The 20215-nt window shown below is 50.3% G+C and overlaps 1 protein-coding gene across 16 annotated transcripts in view; it reads right to left on the minus strand.

Moving 5' to 3' along the window:
- Positions 1–20215, minus strand: part of CACNA1C (calcium channel, voltage-dependent, L type, alpha 1C subunit) — a 528989-nt gene that overhangs the window by 96278 nt on the left and 412496 nt on the right. For 6 of the 16 annotated variants that reach the window (XM_012732386.1, XM_012732387.1, XM_012732382.1 and 3 more), the window contains exons 10-11: positions 11479–11569; positions 4014–4040 (exon numbers count right to left, since the gene is read on the minus strand). In XM_012732386.1, the coding sequence (XP_012587840.1) occupies positions 4014–4040; positions 11479–11569 (118 nt within the window). Of the gene's footprint in view, positions 1–4013; positions 4041–11065; positions 11078–11478; positions 11570–13850; positions 13926–20215 lie in introns of all 16 variants that reach the window. The other 10 variants (XM_012732381.1, XM_012732380.1, XM_012732374.1 and 7 more) reach the window with 3 other exon arrangements.

Genomic DNA, 20215 nt, shown 5'->3' on the forward strand with positions numbered 1-20215 from the left:
GGGGTTTGCAGGGCCTGGGAAAGGCTTGGAGAGGGAGAACGACCTGATGGGATCTGATGCTAGAAAACCAAACCCCACTGAAACACCTCTGTCAGGGGTGGGAGGAGGAAGGTGCTCTTGGCCATGCAGGTTGGAGAGGAACAGGCCACGGTTTTATCACCGACGGGACTCTGAAATTGTGAGGGCGAGGGGCAAGGGAGTAGGAGGGATGGCCAGTGTCCAACTGGGGTGACTGGGCAGGGTGACCCCTCTTTACATAGGCACAAGCGAGAGCAGGGCCCTGGGCAGGGAGGGAGGTCACTGTGAGGAGAAGGGCATTTGAGGGGCTGGTAGGTCAGGCACAGAGAGAAACCCATAGAGGCAGGAGGAGGAAGACAGTAATATCTTGTTCTCGGTTTCCAGGGATGGGACCCTCCCTCTTATGCCCCCCTGTCCCCACCCAGCCCCAACAGTCCCCTTCAGCTGTATTTCTAACTCTGTTCGTTTTCTACCTACCACCCGCAGAAAGTCCTGCTGTCAAACCTTGGTTACCATCTTAAAGTCTAATGTTAAAATGAGGTCAGAAAAGTGAGGGGTCTAAGAAGGGTGTTGCTTCCACAGAACTGCAGGAAGAACCTGGGGTTTGGCTTGCAGAACAAGGGGAGAAGGAAGGAGTGTCTGCTCTGACCCCTCCGTCACGGGGGGGCTTGAATGCCCCTCTCTCGGGGGCATGAAAGCTTTGTAGGGGACACTCGCCTGCTACCTGGGGGATTCCCTGGCAGAGAGGAAATGCTGCAGGCTCAGAAACTCTTGGTTTTGAAATGCACCTTGGGGCGCTTCCATCCTCAGACACTCCATTCTGGGCAAGAGTGAGATCAGGTAGGAGGCGAGGAGGGAGAAAGGATGGGCAGGGGGCTCGGGTGGTCCTGGGTGAGAGCTGACCTCTGGAAATTGCCAGATCTTGCGCTGAGGAGTCTTATCTTGTCAGGACAACATCTTTCCTGTTATTGGTGGTTTGAAATGCTGGTGAGTGAATTGGGAAGGCATTTTTTTTTTCCTGAGAAATGAAATTTCAGGACAAACTTGTATCTGATCTTAAATAGCTTACATTGTAGTTGCAAAGCCTATGTTTAAAATAGATAACATCTCATGTTTCAGAAATCACTGATAATTGCTATTCAGAGTCCAAAACACAGCACATGGAACTGACTGGGGTCAGCTGACTGCCGGCTGAAGGCTGAGAACTCGATGGGAATCTTCTTTCCCCGCCGTGTAGGGGTCGTGGCTGGGGAAGCCACACAGCAGCCCTGTGCCATGGGTTGGGACCCACCAGCCTGCCAGGACGGGACCCTTCGATCACGCCGTTCCCCGCAGTCAGTCAGGAGAGTCACATGGATTTGGGCTGGGTGGGGGTGGGGGTAATTACTATCCAGAGAAAGTATTTAAAGATAATTATACACCTCCCACTCTTCAAAATATAGCTTTGCTTGACAACTGGTTTCCTGGCAACGCTTTCTACTGTATAATAAATGTAATGGTTTATTAGAATGTGTAAATTTATTTGTGTGTTTACATCTGCATGGAGGATATAGAAATTAAATGATAAAATAGGGAGGAGAAATCTGCCTGCTATGCATGCTCCTTTCACACTGACTGGAAAAGTCGCTTGCTCTAGAAACAGGCCTCAGGTCTTCCCATGCACAGACATAGGAGAGCAGGACACAGATGAAGGTGTTTAATCCACTTCTCCAAACTTCTATAGTGTCGCCTACCCATGGGGAATGTCTGCTCCCCACCTCCGTCTAAACTTTCTCAATCCAGGGCCCTGTTCTTGGCTTTCCACGGAGAGAATGCATCCCGCCCCCCCTCCTCCTCCACCTCCGACAACTACCACCATCTCTACCTGCTGGGTCCTGCCCATTCTTTAAGGCTCAGCTTCAGACCCAGCTTCTTCAGGATGAACTTCCCAGCCTCAGAGTTCCTCTCCTCCATAATGTCTGTATTACTCGTATTTGTTAAACACTTCTCATGGGCTAGGTTCTAGGTAATCAACAGTACGCATGACAGCTGCAGGCTCTGTCAGCCAAAACCCATGTGGGTGATGCCCAGTCCCCAGTGAGTAATCGGCCAGTGTCCTTGGCAGAGAAGTCTGGGCCACTTCCAAGGGCATCTGGGTCAACATGGAAGGGCCAGCAAAGGTTCTTCAGAGGAGAGGGCTTCCCGTGCCTTGCCAGCTGTCTGATTAGACGGCCCTTGCCTCTCCGTGAGATCACAGGTCCTTGTGGAAAGGGACCTTGTTTCACCTGGTGTGGCCATCTACAGAGTAAGAACATGTGGCCGGCAGTTTGGCACAGAACCCTACAGAGATTTACCAACTCCCTACTGAAGACAAGGCTTATGAGCCCCAGATCTCCTGACCCAGGAGGATGGGCAAGAGAAGGGGCTACTGCACCTACAGCAGCTTGCTCAGCACACAGTTTCGCCAGGGGCTGGGAATCAAAGGCAACGTCAACATGGTGGACGCTTCAGGCTCTGTCTAGGGGCTTGCTATCCTTTGTTTTCTTTTAAAGGTTTATTTATGCATACAGAAATGGGGTACAAGCCTGAGGTGCAGGATGGTGAGAGGCTTCACCAGAGACAGAGTGGGGAGCAGAACAGGCAGATCAACAAAGTACACTGCTGAGGGGAGCAGTGGGAGAGACAGGAGAGGTCTGCTGCGCCATGTGGGTCACCTCTGGGGCCGGGTATCGAACTCGCACTGAAGCGGCTGCAGCCAGCTTACAATGCTGCGTGCGTCCTTACCCATTGCACCATCAGGGAGGGCTCGGTTTCTATCTTTTAAGAAAATATAGGACAAAGGACACACGATCATTATAGGAACTTTAAAGTGAGCTACTAGGGATGGGAGCGAGGTTGGATCTGCGACCTGTGGCCTATGACATGGCAGGACTAACGGGACAGTGGAGACGATTTCACAGCAGACTGGGCGAGACGGTCTCCTCAGCTTGAGGACTCCGTAAATGGAGATTGGGAGCGCCAACAGGTTATTTAATCAATTCCTTCAAGTAGCAAAAGGCTTCTGAGTCATTTGTTCCATAACTGTTTAAATCCTATTCTGAACAGCTAACACCAAATGTTCCAAAATTCCTTATTGTAGCTAATTCCTCAGAGTGAACACTTGGCTACCCAAGAGAATACTCTAGTATTGCCCTAGTATTTTAAGTCCAGGGACTTGCTGAATTCCAACCCCCCCCCCCCAATCTGTTCCAACAGTTCTTGTATTATTCAGATTTCCAAGTTAAACAGGCCAGGCTGAAGCTCTATTACCTGACATTATTAAACTGAGGACGTGATTAGGAATATCTTGATTTTTTTTAATTCAAGATTTAGATTCTTTTATGGAATAAAACAGTGTCTGCACTGTTTACATGGTTATTTTCGAGGTGCAGATATTTTCTCTCTCTTGCCATCCCCCCAAGCCCCCTCCCTGGGCCTGCCCGTATTACCATGTTTTTCTGCTATTCAATCTTGTGCTACAGACAGTTGGAAAACAGAGGGCATGTTTTCCTTGCATCTGTAGTGGAGACCTTGGCAACAGACAGAAACTGTCCCACGCCTACCTTGATCATTTTCATATCATTTCAACTCCCTGCCCACCTTTAATAGTCCTAAACAGAAACCACCACTGGTGGGCTGCAGAATCTTGACATCTGCTGGCATGTGGCTACCGAGTCCTTGACACACTGGATTCCAAAGATGGATTGTTTTAACAGGCTTTCACCTTATGGAGAGGGGGGCGTGGGGAGGCATATTTTACTCCATAAAAGAATCTCCTAGGGACACACCTGCCAAAGAGGAGGAAACTCCACAGATACCAGCTCTGAATCGACACATCCCTAAGCCTCTTCTTGACTGGGGCCCAAGTCACCCTCACAGAAGGTCCCCCCAACACCACGGCTCTGCCACCTCAGTCTACCCAAAGACAGTGGGGTACAGCGGGGTGAACAGCTAGAGAGAAGAGCAGCCTGACGCACCTGAACTTGGATTTGGAGATCCGGTGGCTGAAAGAGAAAGAAGAGCAAAGGTCACTAAATATCACACACACTTTCTATCGTTTCAGTGATGCTAGCAACCCTGCGAGGTTTGGGGTGACTGGGCGTGGGAATCAGAACGCCCCGGGAGAGAGAGGGCCCCACTGCTCAGCCGCTCTTGGCAGACTTGTGGATACAATACGGAGACGGGGCCGGTCCAGCGGACGCATCTGTGAATCTAGATTCTTCGGCACTGTGTTCTGGGAAGACCCGTGTCTGTCCCGCAGGCTCATCGAGGTCAGGTGAGGGGCGGGTCAGGGCTGCTGCCCCTCCGGGAGGGACACAGGGGCAAGGCAGGCCTCTCCTGAAGACACAGAGGCTTAGCCGCCAGAAAGCAGGGCAGGAACATGTCAGCTGGGACCCCACTGCTGTCTCAACAGCACCCCACCAGCCCTGGGGTGGGAAGTGCAGGCAAGCATGAGACCCCCCTGGAAACAGCGGTGGGCCACTGCCATCCCAGGCCTGAGGGCCACGACCTGGGAAAAGCCCAGGCTGCCACGTCATCCCTGGAACCTGGAGGGGGCACTTGGAGGCTGCAGCAGAGGGAAGGGACTGACGGCTGACCCGAGGGTCATGGGGTGGAGTGGGTGGGCTCGGAAGGAAGGCGGAAGCTTCAAGGAGACTCATAGTTCCCACGGGAGCGCAGGGCAGCCTGCAGAAGGCAGCCTTGGCAAAGGAGGGGAGCAGGGATGGAGAGTGCAAGCCCTGGAGACGGAAACGTGGACTCGACTGGTCAGAAGAGGCTGGGGTGTTGGGGGACAGAACGCCGGCGAGAGCAGGCAGAGCGGCAGCGCCTGCACGCACCAGGTGAAGACGCAGACTCAAGCTGGCACCGAAGAAGGATGCAGACAGCGGTGGAAAGACAAAGAGCCACGCAGAGTGCAAACAGGAGTGGGTAAGTGGGGAGACGACCGCCGTGAGCCCATGGTGTCCCAGCTCTGCAGAGGCGCGCCGTCACACAGCAAGTAAACAACCCTCTCGTTATTTTTTATTAAAAAAAATTAAACCAGAAGATGTGACAGGTGGCAAAGCCATCGTGCATGAGATAATTATATCTCTGGGGCACTGGGAATCTGAGCCAAGTGCCTTTACTGCTCTGAACAGTTAGCTAATAACCTTTCCCCACCCCCGAAGACGGCCTGCTAGGGCTGGAGGCTTTAATCACATGTTAACAAAGCATGTGGGAGGGGGACCGGGAGCCAAGGGCAGCATTTTTATTTAGAGCCACAGTTTAATGGGGGAAACAAATGTTTTCCAGCTGCTAATTGGGTGGTGGGGAATCCGGGGTGCTCTCTTCTCCAGCCTAGCTGTGCCGAGCGTGGGACCTTCAGGGTCTCCCCAGACTTCCTGTTGGGCCATTAACTGTCCTGCTGGTAAACAAGCTAAAGTGAAGAGCATGACTTTTAGCCCTGTGACTCTGTCTACAGAGCCTGGCGCGGCCCCAGGTCTCTCAGAAATATCTCAGTGATCCTCTCCGGGGTGCACTGCAGTGCAGACCACATGCCCTTCCAGAAGGCTCTCTCAGCCCCAGTGTGTCTCCAATGCGAGAACTGGAGTCAGAGTGTTTTTATAGCTCCCAAGGAAATGACTCTGGGATGTGGGCACAGGGGAGGGCCAGGGCTGTTTCCAATGAGGTCCTGGTTCTAGCTCAGTCATTGACTGAGGGGTCTCCCTTGGCATTCTGGCACATTATGAAGGGGAGGAAATGGGGCGAGACTTTATTTTCTACTTAGTTACACATCCTGAGGCTACAACCTTGGACACTTGAAGACTGATCTTTGCTGTTGCTGCTGTTCTCAGGGAATGGTGAGCACTTCAGGCTTATTGGGGCTGAAACACGACTTCCTAAGCATCACATAACCTAAGCTCCCCTGCTTACGAGGGAGAGGGTATTGTTCAAGTGGCATGTGTTTAGAGACAAAGAAAAAGCCAGCCTTTAGAAGAGCTGGGTTCAGGACTCTGTAAAGTCTCGATGCCAGGATTCCTCTGTGTTCCCATGCATAGGTGGGACTCCCCAGGACCCCATTTCATGAAAACAGGGGGGCCTCGCTATTCTTCAGCCAGGGAGGTAAACACCAGCTCTGGGTTTGGGAAGCTGGTTAGCCCACTGACGAGAGCTGGAGCTGGGGGCAGGTGGGGGTCCTGGGCTGTCCCACATATGATGAACCCTTCCTCTCACTGACTCCCACTGTAATGATGGTCTCATGTGTTTGATTCTTCCTTTAATGTCCTGCTCTTCAAGAATCCACTTAAAACATAAGGGCTTAAGAATACAGTAGAGTAGAGTAGAAAAGAACAGAACAGAACAGAATAGAATAGAATAGCCTGGAAGACACTAGAATAATAATTACAGAAATAGTAAATTCCACTCATAAATCATTTCAGGTTAAAGAGAGTTCTCAGAACAGGAGAGGCCTCCAACTTCTCCATCCACATGGGACATGCACAGCTTGCTCAAAGCTTCTTGGCTTTTCTCATCATTGTTATTCTAGAGGTGGAATTTACTATTTCTGTAGTTATTTTTCTAGTATCTTCATGCTATGCTATTCTATTCCGTTCTGTTCCATTCTACTCTACTCTATTCTTAAGGCCTTATCTTACGTTTTAAGTGGGTTTTTGAAAGGGCAGGGCATTAAAGAAAGAATCTAACACATGAGACCATCAGAACAGATTCCTTTTGGAGCTGAAGTTCATTCAACCCAAGACATTCTCTGTCCAAATCTCCAAGGTAAACTTTCTAGGAAACCCTGGCCCTCACCCCCTGCATTCAAAATTAAAATTCAAAATAGAGTCAAACTCAAAACTCTCTTTGTTTTACTTGCTCAATTTGCCTTTGTCAGTATTTGACAAGTCTTGAACTTCTTGGGAGTTATTTATAGTTCCAGCCTCTCTCCTTAGAGTCAAGAACGCCATGTTTACTTCTGGCTGTGAAACAGTGTTTCCCTGAACTGGCTCCAGCTGCCTTTAGCATCTACCCTATGGCACTGTGGCCACCAGCCATGTCACCATCATCTGACTCGATTCCTTGACTCCACAGCTACACACCAGCCACAGTTGCCAGCCTCAGGGGTCAAACCCTGCACCTGTCCTCTCAGAGCTGGGCTTCAACTTTGGGTGTTGACTTAGCTGCTCCTCATCTCTGCCGGAGTCTCCTTTGCTGTTACCCTTTCTGCTCTTCCACTGAACCCAATTTTTGCTGTCACTGTGTCTTTCTGACACGCACATGAGTCCAGAACTCCCAGGCGGACACCAGGCTTAACTTGTAGTTCTCCATGGCCAAGAGAGTGTTGTCTTCAACCCAAGGCAGACTCCTACACTGTCTGGGCCTCTGCTGTGTATATTTGACTTAATCCCCATCCTAGTTCATACCAGTATCTGTTTTTAGCTCTTCCTGCCAAACATGAGGTTGAGCTGTTGCGAGTCTGACTCCACATACATGACGTCAGTCTCCACTGTGGCTTCAGCTATCCGTGACCCCCCCCCACCCCCCGTGACTCACTGGCCTGCATCGCCTCTAGTGTCCTTCAGTTATAGAACACCAAATACCCATGTTGTGTGACGAGAAAGACCCAGTGTCACTCCTGACACAGACTTCATCAGAGCCTGCTTCTGTTCTTTATAGAACGCTAGGCCTGGAGGGTTAGGAGGATCCCCGAGATTCTACCAGGATCTCTGGATTGTAACTTGTCAAGCTGTAGGAGGCTTTATCCTTAGGGACTTTTCCTTGGAAGCCCAATAGGTAAAAGAGGTGAAGGTGATCTGCTGCAGTGGTCTCAGTGTGGCTTTAGGGCCTTCCCAACCGTGGGGCCGAACCCTTCACATCCCAGGGGCTGAGACTGAGACTCAGGACAGAGGTGTTTGTTTGAGGTCTCCAGCCAGTAGGGGGCTGACTGAGACTAGTGTCTAGGCCTTCTGATGTCAGGTCTCTTCCAGCCCAGAGGGGAAGCAGAAATGCAGCGTCTCACACCATCTCTGAAGCCAACCACCCTCTCTTATAATTTCTTCCAACAGACACTCACTTCTGTTCCAGTTCCTTCGGGTCCCTCCTTATCACTGACTTCTGCTCTGCCGTCAAGAATGTCCAGTCTAGACTATGATGAAACACCAGGCCTCCCTTGGCCACTGGTGCCAGGTGTTTTCTTCTAGCCTCTGGTGCCCTCTCCTTCCCAAGGCTCTGCGTCTGGGGGGACGGCTCTCTGTGGGCTCTTTCCACACTGTCCCCTTCACAGAGACCCTACTCCCACCCTCAGCGCACCCTGACATCCTGCAGGGCCCAGCTCCAGGACACTCAACAGCCCCCCGTCCTTCCGTCTCCATGTGTGACTCCAGTCTGAGCCACCTGTCTCCAGCCTGGGTGATGGTGCCACCTGTCTGTCTGCCCCCCACTGACCTCACTCTGACCCATTCTTTTTTGAACATCAAAGTCAGCCTTCAAGAATGCAAAACTAACCAAACCAACCCACCTGCCCAGCTCCCTGTTGCTATGATCACTCAAGGCCTCTCACAGTCCTGAGTGTGGCGAAAACCAAGAGTGTGAAGGATTCTAGCAGCCCTCTTCACCCACTGCCCTGGCCAACGGGCTTTCCTCAGTTCCTCTAACTAGAACATTTATCCTTACTCTTCACCTCAATACTCTATGTTCACTCCACATCTCAGCTTAAATTTTAATTCTTCGAGTAGCTTTTGCTAACCTACCAGTCTAAATCAGTTACTCCCTCTGTTGCTAACCTGACCTTATCGTTACTTTCCCTTCCTAACACTTAGCCCGATTTATAACGACTTATTTACTTATTACTTATTTGATCTCATGTTCACACCAGGTTGGAAGCTCCACTGAGATGATGCCAGTTTACTTCTCAGCTATCATCTGGCACCAAGCTGCGAGTGTGACTGAATAAATGTCCAAACAGCTCTGTCTTGAAATTACTTCTTTCTCGGCTTCCAAACCAGCAGTGCTGTCTGTTCTCTGACACCTCCTTCTTTCATTACTTGTTCTTATCCTTCTGAAGGTCAGTTCCTGAGGTCCTGTCCTTGGGCTTCCATCCTTCCAGGAACAGCCCTTGTCCTCTAACCTCGTCAGTGGTATTCCCACAGACACCTTTGATGTGTGGCTCCGTGCCTGTTCAGATCTGAGCCTCATCACCCCCCCCCACACCCCTGCATCTGTGGAGCGCCATGTCTTGCTGTCTCTGTGAGACCTCCAAGTCCCTCCAGCTGGGAGTGGAGTCTGCCTTGGGTTGAGGACAACAATCACTTGGCTGTGGGGCCACGCTGAGAGCTAGAGTTAAGACTGCCCTTAGTCTGGGAGCGATCAGAAAGACCCAGTGACGGTGTTTATTTCATGATCCTTAACATTTTCTGTCTTCAAACTTCTGCTCCCTCCCTAGCTCCTTTCCCTCTGCCCCTGACCTCAAGAGACATATTCATGCAGGTCTTCGCCTTGATGTTAGTACTCATTCTGACTTCAGCTACAGTAAAAAGGCTTTGAACTCTTTGTTTTAAAAATGCTCACTTCTCACTGTCTCCCCTACATCACATGCATTTCAGCCCTGGCCTGTCACTGGCTGTTTCTCTCAGATCATCACTGTCTAAGGCCGGGAGGGGGTGAGGGAGGTGAGTAGGGGGATGGCGAAGACCATCACTTTTAAAGTCCGTGGCATATGACGGACAACGACTGGGTATTTTATATTCAGAACAGGTGTTTCAGTAAGGATGCTCTTGGGGGCTACTGCTCTAGGCGCAAAGACATGACAGGCATGGAGAGGCCAGCCCCCTCGGTGGGGAATGCTCGTATTCTCCTTCCAGCAGCCTCCATGTGCTCTGGCAGCTACTTTCCAGTGGCTTCCTGGTGCCAGATCCCTGGTTCCTCTTGATCTGTAACTTGGGCCAAGGCCAGAAGCCAGGGCTGCAATATCCTCCATCATCTCCTCGCCCACTGTCCTCTTGGTGTCAAAGCAAGGGAACAGCCTAGAACTGACATAAAAGCTTTGTCTGTCTCTTCCTCGTGTGGCTGTCTGGGGCCCACTTCTAGAAACTTGAGTGCTTGTTTTGTGTGGTTCCAAAAGAAGAGAAGAGGGAAAAGCTTGGACTGCAACTTAAAAATGTAATTAGCTCCGTATTTTAACAACATTTTGACAATAATTGCTTCCCGATGAGGCTGAGAGAGCTTCAGAGCAGACTCCCTGGTGCCGCTGTCAGAGTGAGTGATACCGAAGGCCCTGCGGACCCTGGAAATAGAAGTCACCCAAGCTGGGCTGTTCCTAAGCCGTGTTCTGCTCGGAGGCATTCTCAAAGCTGGCGTGTGTTTAGAACTACCCACAACCGACCTTCTTAAGAGGGCTGGGATGTGCCCAGGCTACCGAGTCATGTGAGAGGCGGGCTGAGAGGCGGCTGACTAGAACCTCATGTTTCTTGGGGCTGGTCCTACCCAGAGCCTTCCGCTGGCAGCTCCTTCAGCGACCAGGCTGAGTGCACACACCTCAACCATCCAAAGCTACAGGAAAAGCCGTGGCTACATCCAAGCGGACCCTTGATCAGAGCTAGGAGGCCTCATTCTCAAGGTCACTGCTCGAACCTGACTTTACCTTTGGCCTCTGTTCTCTGGGACACCGGTCATGAAGCCAGCAGTTTGCTAACTTTTAGCAGTTCAGCCCTTGGCTTCTGAGGGGAACATTTCCAGGCAACACACATTTCCATTTTTAAGAACTAAATGGCTCCTTGTGGTAACTGTATATGAATTGTTCCTGCCATACTGGCCTACTGACAGCTGGTCTAGCTCCAGACCAGAGTCAGGGCTAGGGCTTGACCTGGGAAAGGGAAGCCATGAGCACAGAGGCTGGGTCTGTAGAGGGGGCGGTGGGCTAGGCGTGAGGCGAGCCACAGGGGAATTTCTAACTTGAGTTGGCATTCTGGCACCTGTTTCCCTTCACTCGCGGGAGAACGTAGCACTGCAGGTGAGGACAGACATATTATCACCTCCCAGGATATTTTCTTACCTGTTTGCTCTCCTTCCAGGTCACATTAAGCAGAATGGAAAGGGTAGTTAGCAGGACCCAGGGACCCTAACACAACTCCCTCTTGTGAAAGGGGGTGAGAGGGGCCGGGAAGAAACAGACGTCGGAGCCCCCCCACCCTGTACCCCACCTCCCCCGCCCCCGCCCCCGCCTGGATTTCTCTGATGTGCTGGAAAGGGGTTCAGAATCCGAGTCAGACACCAGTGCTGAATTGAAGAGCAGGTTCAACGGAAGCTGCATCCCTGCCGGGCCTCTGAGCCAGGCCGCAGCTCCTGCCTGGCGGCCAGCTCTGCTCTCTGCCTTCCCAGGGGCCAGTCTGCACATTCTGCCTCCAGGAAGCAGCCTCCCTCGCGCCCCCTGGCGCCCCCACCCCTGGGCTTGCCATGCCTACTCACGCCAGCCTGGCCCCGCAGTTTTCTCCTTCGATGCCACCGCCAGCCACGTTTTCGGTGTTGACAGACTCAGTCTCACTTGTGGGCATGCTCACTGCAAGAGTCAAAGGGTGCAGAGCAAGGCGTTGAGTGGGGAGGGGAAGGGGGAGAAGTACTAGTTGGCATCATACCCACCCCAGGCGGAGCACTGCTGGGGCAGGGAGCCGCTGGGCAAGGCTGAGGCCCTGGCGGGGCCCTGACTGACATGGCCGCTCTCGTCTGGGGTCACCTTTGCTGCCCAGGACACTGTCAGCTGGTGGGAATATGGGAAGAGGTCTGGGGGCAAGACTGTGTAACTTACAGGTGACGCCCTGAAAACGCTGAATGTTTCTCTGCCCTCAGCTGTGGGGCCTTGGAAACATGGAATCAACTTTTCGACTTGCATCCACCACTTGCCATACAAAGAGGAACGTTCAGGAAAATGTTCTGTTTCTCTTATTTCTTTCCATCCATCAATTCTAAAGGGCTCCGCCTCTAAACTTAGGGTCCATCGTTTCTATAGGAAGGACATTTTTTGGCATTTGTGCCAACCAGTAGGTGGATGTGGAGGATGCCCCTTTCCCCATAGGCCACGCTGGCCTTGATGCAGTCACGCCCAGGACCACACCTGAAACGGAGGACGACTTGGGGTGAGAGTCTGGTCCTAAGACTCAAACTGCTGCTGAGACATTAGGGATGGGGACATCCTCCAGATTAAGTTTAAATGTGGCCTCAGCTTTCTTGCCAAGAGTGTCATTTCCGCTTCCGGTAATGGATGTATCCAGCTCAGCGGCTGACTCGGGATCCAAACATCCCATCCCCACGAGAGCCAGCTGCCAGGCCCGGCTCCTGACTCGGCCCCCTGATGGCCATGGGGGCTTCCTAGCTGGGCATCCAGTTTGGTGGCTGAGAAACAGCCATGCTTTCAATTACTTTATTCCAAATAAAAGTTTAACTCAAGAAAATCCTTCTTTTACACGTCTGGTACCCTTTTATATGACACAACACGCTTCTTATTTTTGCCAACCCTCGTTGTTGAGAATGGCCATGTGCCCTCTAGCCCGGCTCAGCTCCCCTTGCAAAACAGGGCAGCTTTGCTGGCAGCGGGGTCCAGCATGCCCCAGCAGATGCAGAATCTGCAGTCCTGCGGGGGGAGCATCAGTGGATGGGCAAACCAGGTGACAGGTCCCCAGGTGGTGGCCACAGCCCAGGAAAGACTTGTACTGGCTACGTGGATAACAGAGGTGGACGTGGAATGTGAGAAGAGACTCATGTCAAGAAAACAGAAGGTACGAAGCGAAAGTTGACAACTTACCATATGTTCCTGTGGCAGAGACCTCTCTACTTAGGACTTATTTTCAATAAAGTTGGGTGAAAAAGAAATCCAGATGTCATATCAAAGGTGTCTGGGGCTGGCTGGGACTTCAGATGTGAGTCAGCTCTAACCTGTCTCCTTCACTTCATGGGTGGGGTCTGGTATAGGTGGCTGAGTGCCTGCCGTGGGCTGGGTGGCTCCAGGGCCATGACGACCTATGTCCCTGTCACACTCACTTTGATGCCCTCAGGTTGGCCGTTTCCCCTCTCTCGGCTCTAAAACCAGACAGGTTTTTGAATCTGAATCAGATTCTGGGAACACCAAAGGAGTGGTGAAGAGCCCGACAGTGGTGTCTGATTTTATAGCGCCTATGCTCCCTTGACAGCCTAAGGTCTGAGGAGCTGGTGAGTGAGGCCAGACTTAGGGGCATTTTGAACACTGGGGATGACTGTTCCAGGGTTTCTTGAAGCTTAATGTACATTGAAAAAAAAATCCATAAAACTGAAGCGCCTGCAGACTTATCATCCACTTCTCCAACCGCCCCCGATTAAGGTTCCTTTAATGCTCCAGGGCTATCTGACTTTTTGATACTTTGCTCCCAGAGAGCCCTCATGTGCTTGGAGCTAGTGTGTGGGTGTGGCAGTGCTGGTGCAGGCTGTGAGGACACTCGTGATAGCAGGCCTGGGCATCGGGGGCGGTGTGATATACAAAGCCAGGCACTCCCTGCATTGGTATCAAGTTGGCAGGTATGGTGACCTCAATCTTGGCTGGCACTTGTCAAAGGAGGGGCTTTACCAAGGAACAAATGCTGCTGATTGCCATGGTGGCTGACTTGACTCATGCCAAGAGAGTGGCAGGGGCTTTGAGTGGGACAGATGGCCAGGCACTCTCTCTCTCTCTCTCTCTCTCTGCGCGTGTGCACGCGCGCGCACACACACACACACACACAGCCATTGCATCATAAACATCAAGAGCAACACCCTCCCGTCCACTTTGGTGAGCACCAACACATATGTATACACAGAGCACAGGGCGACATTACCATGGGTTTCTGTGGAGTGACTAAACCAAGCAAACTTCCCTTTCTTCTGATCAAGCAAGCCCGCTGGAGCGCCTCCTTTCACAGACAAGATGGTCAGTGTCAAGAACCAGGAGGAGGACATCAACAGAGAACATGCAGGCGACCACGGGCAAAAGAAAAAACAAGGAACTCAGCTTTCACATGAACATCCGTTTTCATCTCCAAAAATAAACTTAAAAAATTACAAGAAGCAATAAACCAAAACATAGAAGAAAACATAACAAAATAGAACCAAAACCCCAAAATCAACTTAATTAACAACACAAGACAAATGATGGACAATTGATGGCCCCCAGGGAAATGGAATTACTCTGGCAGAGGTGCGGTCTGCACTGACATATCTGGTTAGTGGCTTTGAGGAGGGGGCTTCCCCCGGGCTCAATTTATCTTCCCCAGGGCTCACTGGGCTTCCCCAGGGCTCACTGGGCTTCCTCCGGGCTCACTGGGCTTACCCCGGGCTCAGTGGGCTTCCCCAGGGCTCACTGCTGTCCCTGCAGCTTCTTTTACAGGTTCAAATGGCCTAAGAACTAAACATGGGGTCACCTGATCTCACCAAGTTTCTGCCTGTCTATGTGGTGGTGTGTGACTGCTACAAACAACATGGCGGGTGACTTGACTTCTCTCCCACTTATGGCGGATTCAAGGACTTTCTCACCTACACCAAAGTGTCTCCTTTCCAATTTGCAGGTGAATAAAGAATGCACTGACCCACCAGCCCTTTTGTCCAGTCCAATCTTTAATTCCATCCAGTAAAGACCCACCAGGTACCTCTGACTCAATCTTACACAGAACATATACGTATCTGCCTTTAATCAGCTTCAAATGTCAAACAAGTTGCTAAATTGCTTGTCAATGAGTGGTCTTCAGAAGTGGTTTGTTTGTAAGGGAGAAGAATTCTGCAGTTCTCTTGGGCAGTTGTAGTGGCGACGAAGGAGCTAGTGGGAGTGTAGACACCCGTTATTGTAAATGCTAGAGAAGGAATTCTGGGCTTTGCCATGCGCTTTGGGTTCTGGGTGTCAAGTGTCTTAGAGGGAATCTGAAGAAGAGTATTTTCCCCTTCACTGAAATAGGGGTGGAGCTGCATGGCCTATGCTGGGCCCCCAGGAGGCCTCTAGGGAGGAGTGAGGAGTGACTTAGCAATGAACGAAGTGGCCATTCTGTTACTACTCAGAAAAGGAGGCACAGGCCCCGGTAAGGAGTGGTAGGTGGCCCTTGGATCCAGAAAAGGGCACAAGGAGAAGTTTTAGGTGTGTCTTCATTTCAGCTTCTCTTGGACTTTGGATCATGTGCCATATACATTCTGGAATGTTGCTTGTCAGTGAGAATTTTGAAGCCTGGTTCTGCACAGAAAAGCAGCAGGCTTATTTTAACCTATGTAAAGGGTCAGGTCTCAAACACACATCTTTAAAATCCAAAGCTTGGGATAAACCCTATAGCATTATATTTTCACTTCTCAAAAATCCTATATGAACAAAAGCACTGACAGTTATGAGCTGAGATAAATGATTTATGCAAATTTCCCTTCTAGAAAAATCTATGTTTCTATTGAGAGTGCTGACGGTTATAATAAATGGTCTTTTGCTTGGAGGGATAAAGGCATAAGGACTAAACATGGGGTCACCTCATCTCACCAAGTTCCTGCCTGTCTATGTGGTGGTGTGTGGGGGACAAGCTCCTTGGCTAATGATGGGACACCCAAAACACTTGGACGTTTTATGCAGACGCACCATCAGTTTTGGGTTTTGGCATCAGTGTTGCAGGTTCTGTGGATCAAATAAAGGTTTCTGGGTTACCCTGTTCCCGACATACTGAGATGTCTCCAAAAGAAAATGAGGTTTTTGTGCAAGCATGAGGAACAGCTGCTGTTGTAGGTGGTGGATCGCGTCATTACATTTACGGCACTATCACAGATGCCAAGATGACTTGGGTAGTCTCCATCTTGTCAACAACTGACATTAATCTTGAATTAAAGTCTTCTCTTCATAAAACATCTACTCTTGGTGACAATTTCTGCTTGATTGGTACAACCAATGTCCCTCCTGATCTGTTGGGGAAAAAGTGGTATGTTGATCCCGGGGAGATTGTAATAAACCACTTCTAAAATGCAATAATCCCTTGAAAGCAGAAGTCACGTAATTTGGCGTGCTGGAGGAGGAGCCTAGACGCAAGCTGTTGTGAACATCGGTATCAATATTTGGGAATCTTCCATCAGCACCTGGTTGAGCTTTGAAAGGATGGCCGCAAGGTCAGCGGCCAGCTGTGGCCGCCCAACAAAAAGCAGGCCCTGGTATCACAATCCTCTCTACAAAATGGCTGTCTCCAGGCAATGACTTCTACTGTTTCAAACAAATCTCCAGGTGGTGCATCTGCTCCAGCCTGTTCCAGTGTGTTCACGCTCGTGCTTCCAGTGAAAAGAAATGAGATCTCATCCAGCCATTGTGATGCCAGCACGAAGCACTATGTGGTCAAAGATGGTCCAGCTTCTTGGGGATAAACAATGACTGTGTTCGGGTGCTGGCCAAAGCTTGGGAGTTAAGAGCAATTTTAGTTGTGATAAAGGAAGAGTAACTAGGGTTACTTAGTAATCAACCCTGAGGAAAAGTGTGCAGCATCTTCATAGGAATTCCTGCCTCTACCTTTCTTTTCGGCCTCCCTTCCTTCCCATCCCTGAGGCCAAGAGGAGATGCTGAGAACATACACATAGGAAATAGCTGGCTTTGCTCCTTGAGGTCTTCAGTCTCAGCCTTGTGACTGCCTGGGTGACGTTAGAGCAAAGCTTCAAACGAGAGAATGACGAATGAACTTGGGGAGAGAGGGAGGACTCTATCTAGTTCTGAGCTCTCTGGTGACCCAAGACAGCATGGTCACTGACCCTACCATAGAGAGCTGCAGTGTCCTGTTGTGACTGTCAGCAGGGATGTCTGAGCTCTTTTAGATTTGTTAAGAGAAATGCCCAGTCTTCACCCTGGAACGTGACTGGGAACCTCATTACCCAAGGTCAGAGAACTCAAATTTTGGTGAAGAGGCCTGGAGCATCTGGGCCAGACCCCAGGCAGAAGCTGGGAGTTAGGGGCTGAGGGCATTTCTCACCACCCCCCTGGACTTCTGCAGCGCTGAGAGGGGCCATATGGAGCGCATGGGCTGAGTCCTGGCTCAGCCAGAGGGCTGGGATCCAGTTGTCCAGGCATGCATGTACTCTTGGATGGAGCTGAAGAATTACTTTGCCATCTCCTTGGCAAATGCCCACTGTATTGTCCTTTTTGCATATGAATGTTATAATTAGTATTCATTTTCTCAAAATGCTAATCAGAGTGCTGGCTAACAAGCAAAAGGATTCCTGATTTCTTACTTCACTGACTCTAATCTGGAGTCTGAAACTCCCTAAGTCTGGTTCATCCAATTTCTCTGATGGCTGAATCTGTTCCCTCAGAAATAAGCACTGACAGAAAAGTTCTAACCCCATACCTCTGAGCTGTATTTGGAGACAGAGTCTTTAAAGAGGCAATTAAGTGAAAATAAGGTCATGACCGGTGTCATCTGAAGAAGAAATTTGGACACAGTCACTTAGAGAGGGGCGACATGTGGAGACACAGGGGAAAAAAACAACCATCCTCACGCGAACAAGAGAGACCTTAGAGAAAGGAACCTGCTAACACCTTGACCTTGGACTTTGAGCCTCTAGAGTGAAGAGACAATAGGCTTCTGTTGGAGTGGCCAGCTGGTTTGTGAAGTCAACGTCGGCTGGCGAGGACGCTGACTATCCCTGCTTCCCACTACTTCCCACAGACACTCCTGCCCCAGCTGGGCAGCTTCCTCCATCTTTATTCCAGCTTCTGGGCATCTGCATGGTAGATACCACAGACCAAGCCCTCTCCCAAGTGTCTGCCCAGCTTCAGCCCTGTATTCCAGAGGTTGGGGAGCTCTACTTCTTGGACCAAATCCGATTGCTACTGGATTTTTAAAATAAGGCCTGGTGCCCATTTGCTTAGGCGTGATCCAGGGCTGAGAGACACAAGAGGTTCTGTGGCCTGAAAGTCAGATATGTACTAAGTGGCCCTTAGTGAAACAGTGTCCTGACCCCTGAACTCTTCAAATTTCACCCATTTCTGGAGGTTCAGTAGGAGCCTGTTGAGGCTTCCAGGAACCCCAGCTGCCAGCGAGGTTCCTTTTCAGAGCTCCCAGAACAGGGGACCTGTGAGAATTTTAAGTAAAAGTCTGATTCAAGTTTTAGCCCCAGGCTCGCCGAGACGTATAACTTTGGGTAAGTTACAATCTTCTGAGCCCGTGTTTCCTCGTGTGCAAAGAGGAGTCTAGGATACTGTTTACTTCAAATGCTTTGCTAAGAATGAAGTGAAATAATGTGTGAAATAATCTTGTAAAATGTTAAGCACTATAAGAAATTGTCAAGATGGGCTAACAGTACTGTCTAATTTTAATCTTTTTTCTTATAGTTTGCCTCACATGCATTAGATTTGTCTCCCTGACTAAATTAAAACTCTGAAGGCCAGAGACTTTATGAGAACACTGTGGGTTCTTGATTAGATCCTAGAGGCACTGGATAAGGAACTAGAATAACATTTCACACCGTCACGGTGTTTCATGGGTCAGGCCTACACGTCGGGCCTACACATCACTCATGTCAAGTGTGTGTCCTTCACACGCTCCTCTGCCCCACGACCTCCAGGAGGCTGAGCTTCCTGAACTCCATGCTACGGTATATGATGGACTGAATCATAGCAGAGAATCCCCTCTTCTGGCCCCCTGGAGAGCGAGGCTGGTATCCATTCCTCAGTAGATAGGAGGGGGGTGCACACAGGATGCATCTTTTGCTGAAGGTCACTGGCCACACGCTTGGTCATGTGACCAGTTGGTGCCTGCCTGGCTGCCCTCTCTGACTTCTAGTAACTGCTGTTCCCCTGCACCCGCCCCCACCACCACCCCAATATACATACTGTCCTTTTAGGTCTGTGGTGATGACAGTTGTCATGGAGTTACCACTCTCAGGACACTGCGTGGCCTTAGCTGACTTCCTCAACTGCTGCCTACATCTTTATCAACCTCTCCTTAAATCTCCTGCTTCATGGTGCTGTTTCTGTTAGGACCCTGGCAAGTGGCATTGTCCCATCGACAGGTGAGGGGTGGGTCCCCAATTCTGAAGTGAGTAGCCCATGGTGCGAGCTAGTAAGTGGCAAGGCTGGCTGGCCCGAGTGCAGGGTTTTGCCGGCCTGACTCACTTCAGCAACCTCCAGGATAATTTTACTCAAAGCACACAGGCAGGTCAAATATTGGACAAGGACTGGTGGGGTTACAATGGAGATGCTTCGGTCCCATGGCAGAGAGGGGAGCCAGATGCTCTGCCTGGGATGAATGCCCTCGCATAGACTCTGCAGGGAGCAGCTGTGTTCCATTTGTTCTGATTTCATCTTCTCTTGCAGAAAAAACAACTTAGAAAGTTAGCCCTTGCATACTTTTCTATAGCATGACAGATCAAGCACGTGGCCACATGTTGGCTCGGGCCTGGGTGCAGGAGCTCTTTACATGTCTCTACCCAAGTCGGAGTCTTAGGAGTCGCCTGGGTCCTGTGAGCCAGGAGACACCAAAGATAGTCCTTGCCTTGCCCTGGCCACTAAAAAGCTGCAAGCCATTGACAAATCACAAGGCGATTTTGGGTCTCTCGTCTTGATCTCTTTCCAAAGTAAATTGAACTAGACGATGTATTAAAGGTCTCTGCTATGGGAAAGAAAGCTGGAGTAGGAAAGTAGAAACACGGATTGTTAAAAGAACGAGAGGAAAAAGATGGTGAGTGAGAGATAAGAAAGCCAAAGGGCACCCAGCCATGGCTAGGGACAAATCTCACAGAGCAAGGAGCTCCCAGCCTCCGGAATATTCCCCCAAACTCCTGCCCATCCACCCCAGTGTGGCTTCCTCCACAGAAGCAATTAAAATCTGGTTGATTTTAAGCTATCAGAAAGTAAATATAAAACAGGATTAAATATTAAGAAGCCAAACAACATGGTCTTATTAAAACAGCACAATATAAGTATGATGTGCCATCATCATAATTATTATTACTGCTATAAACTGGGAGGAGGCATAAATGCCTGCCTGCCCTTGATCTGCAGGCATAATCCAAAGAAGAAAAGCAGGGTCGCTGTGCTCTCAGCAGGCCATAATCACCCGGTGCTCAAGCAGAAGATTTCTCTCCACAATTATGGTACCACTGACTGGGGCCACCTCAGTTCTTACAGGGGGTCAGGTCCAGAGAAGGTGGGTGGTGGTAGGGGATGAGACACGGGAAGGAATTTCAGCTGCACCACGCAAACGTC

This window comes from Condylura cristata, unplaced genomic scaffold (genome assembly GCF_000260355.1).
Source record: "Condylura cristata isolate star-nosed mole 26May11 unplaced genomic scaffold, ConCri1.0 scaffold00034, whole genome shotgun sequence".
Taxonomy (NCBI): Eukaryota; Metazoa; Chordata; class Mammalia; order Eulipotyphla; family Talpidae; genus Condylura; species Condylura cristata.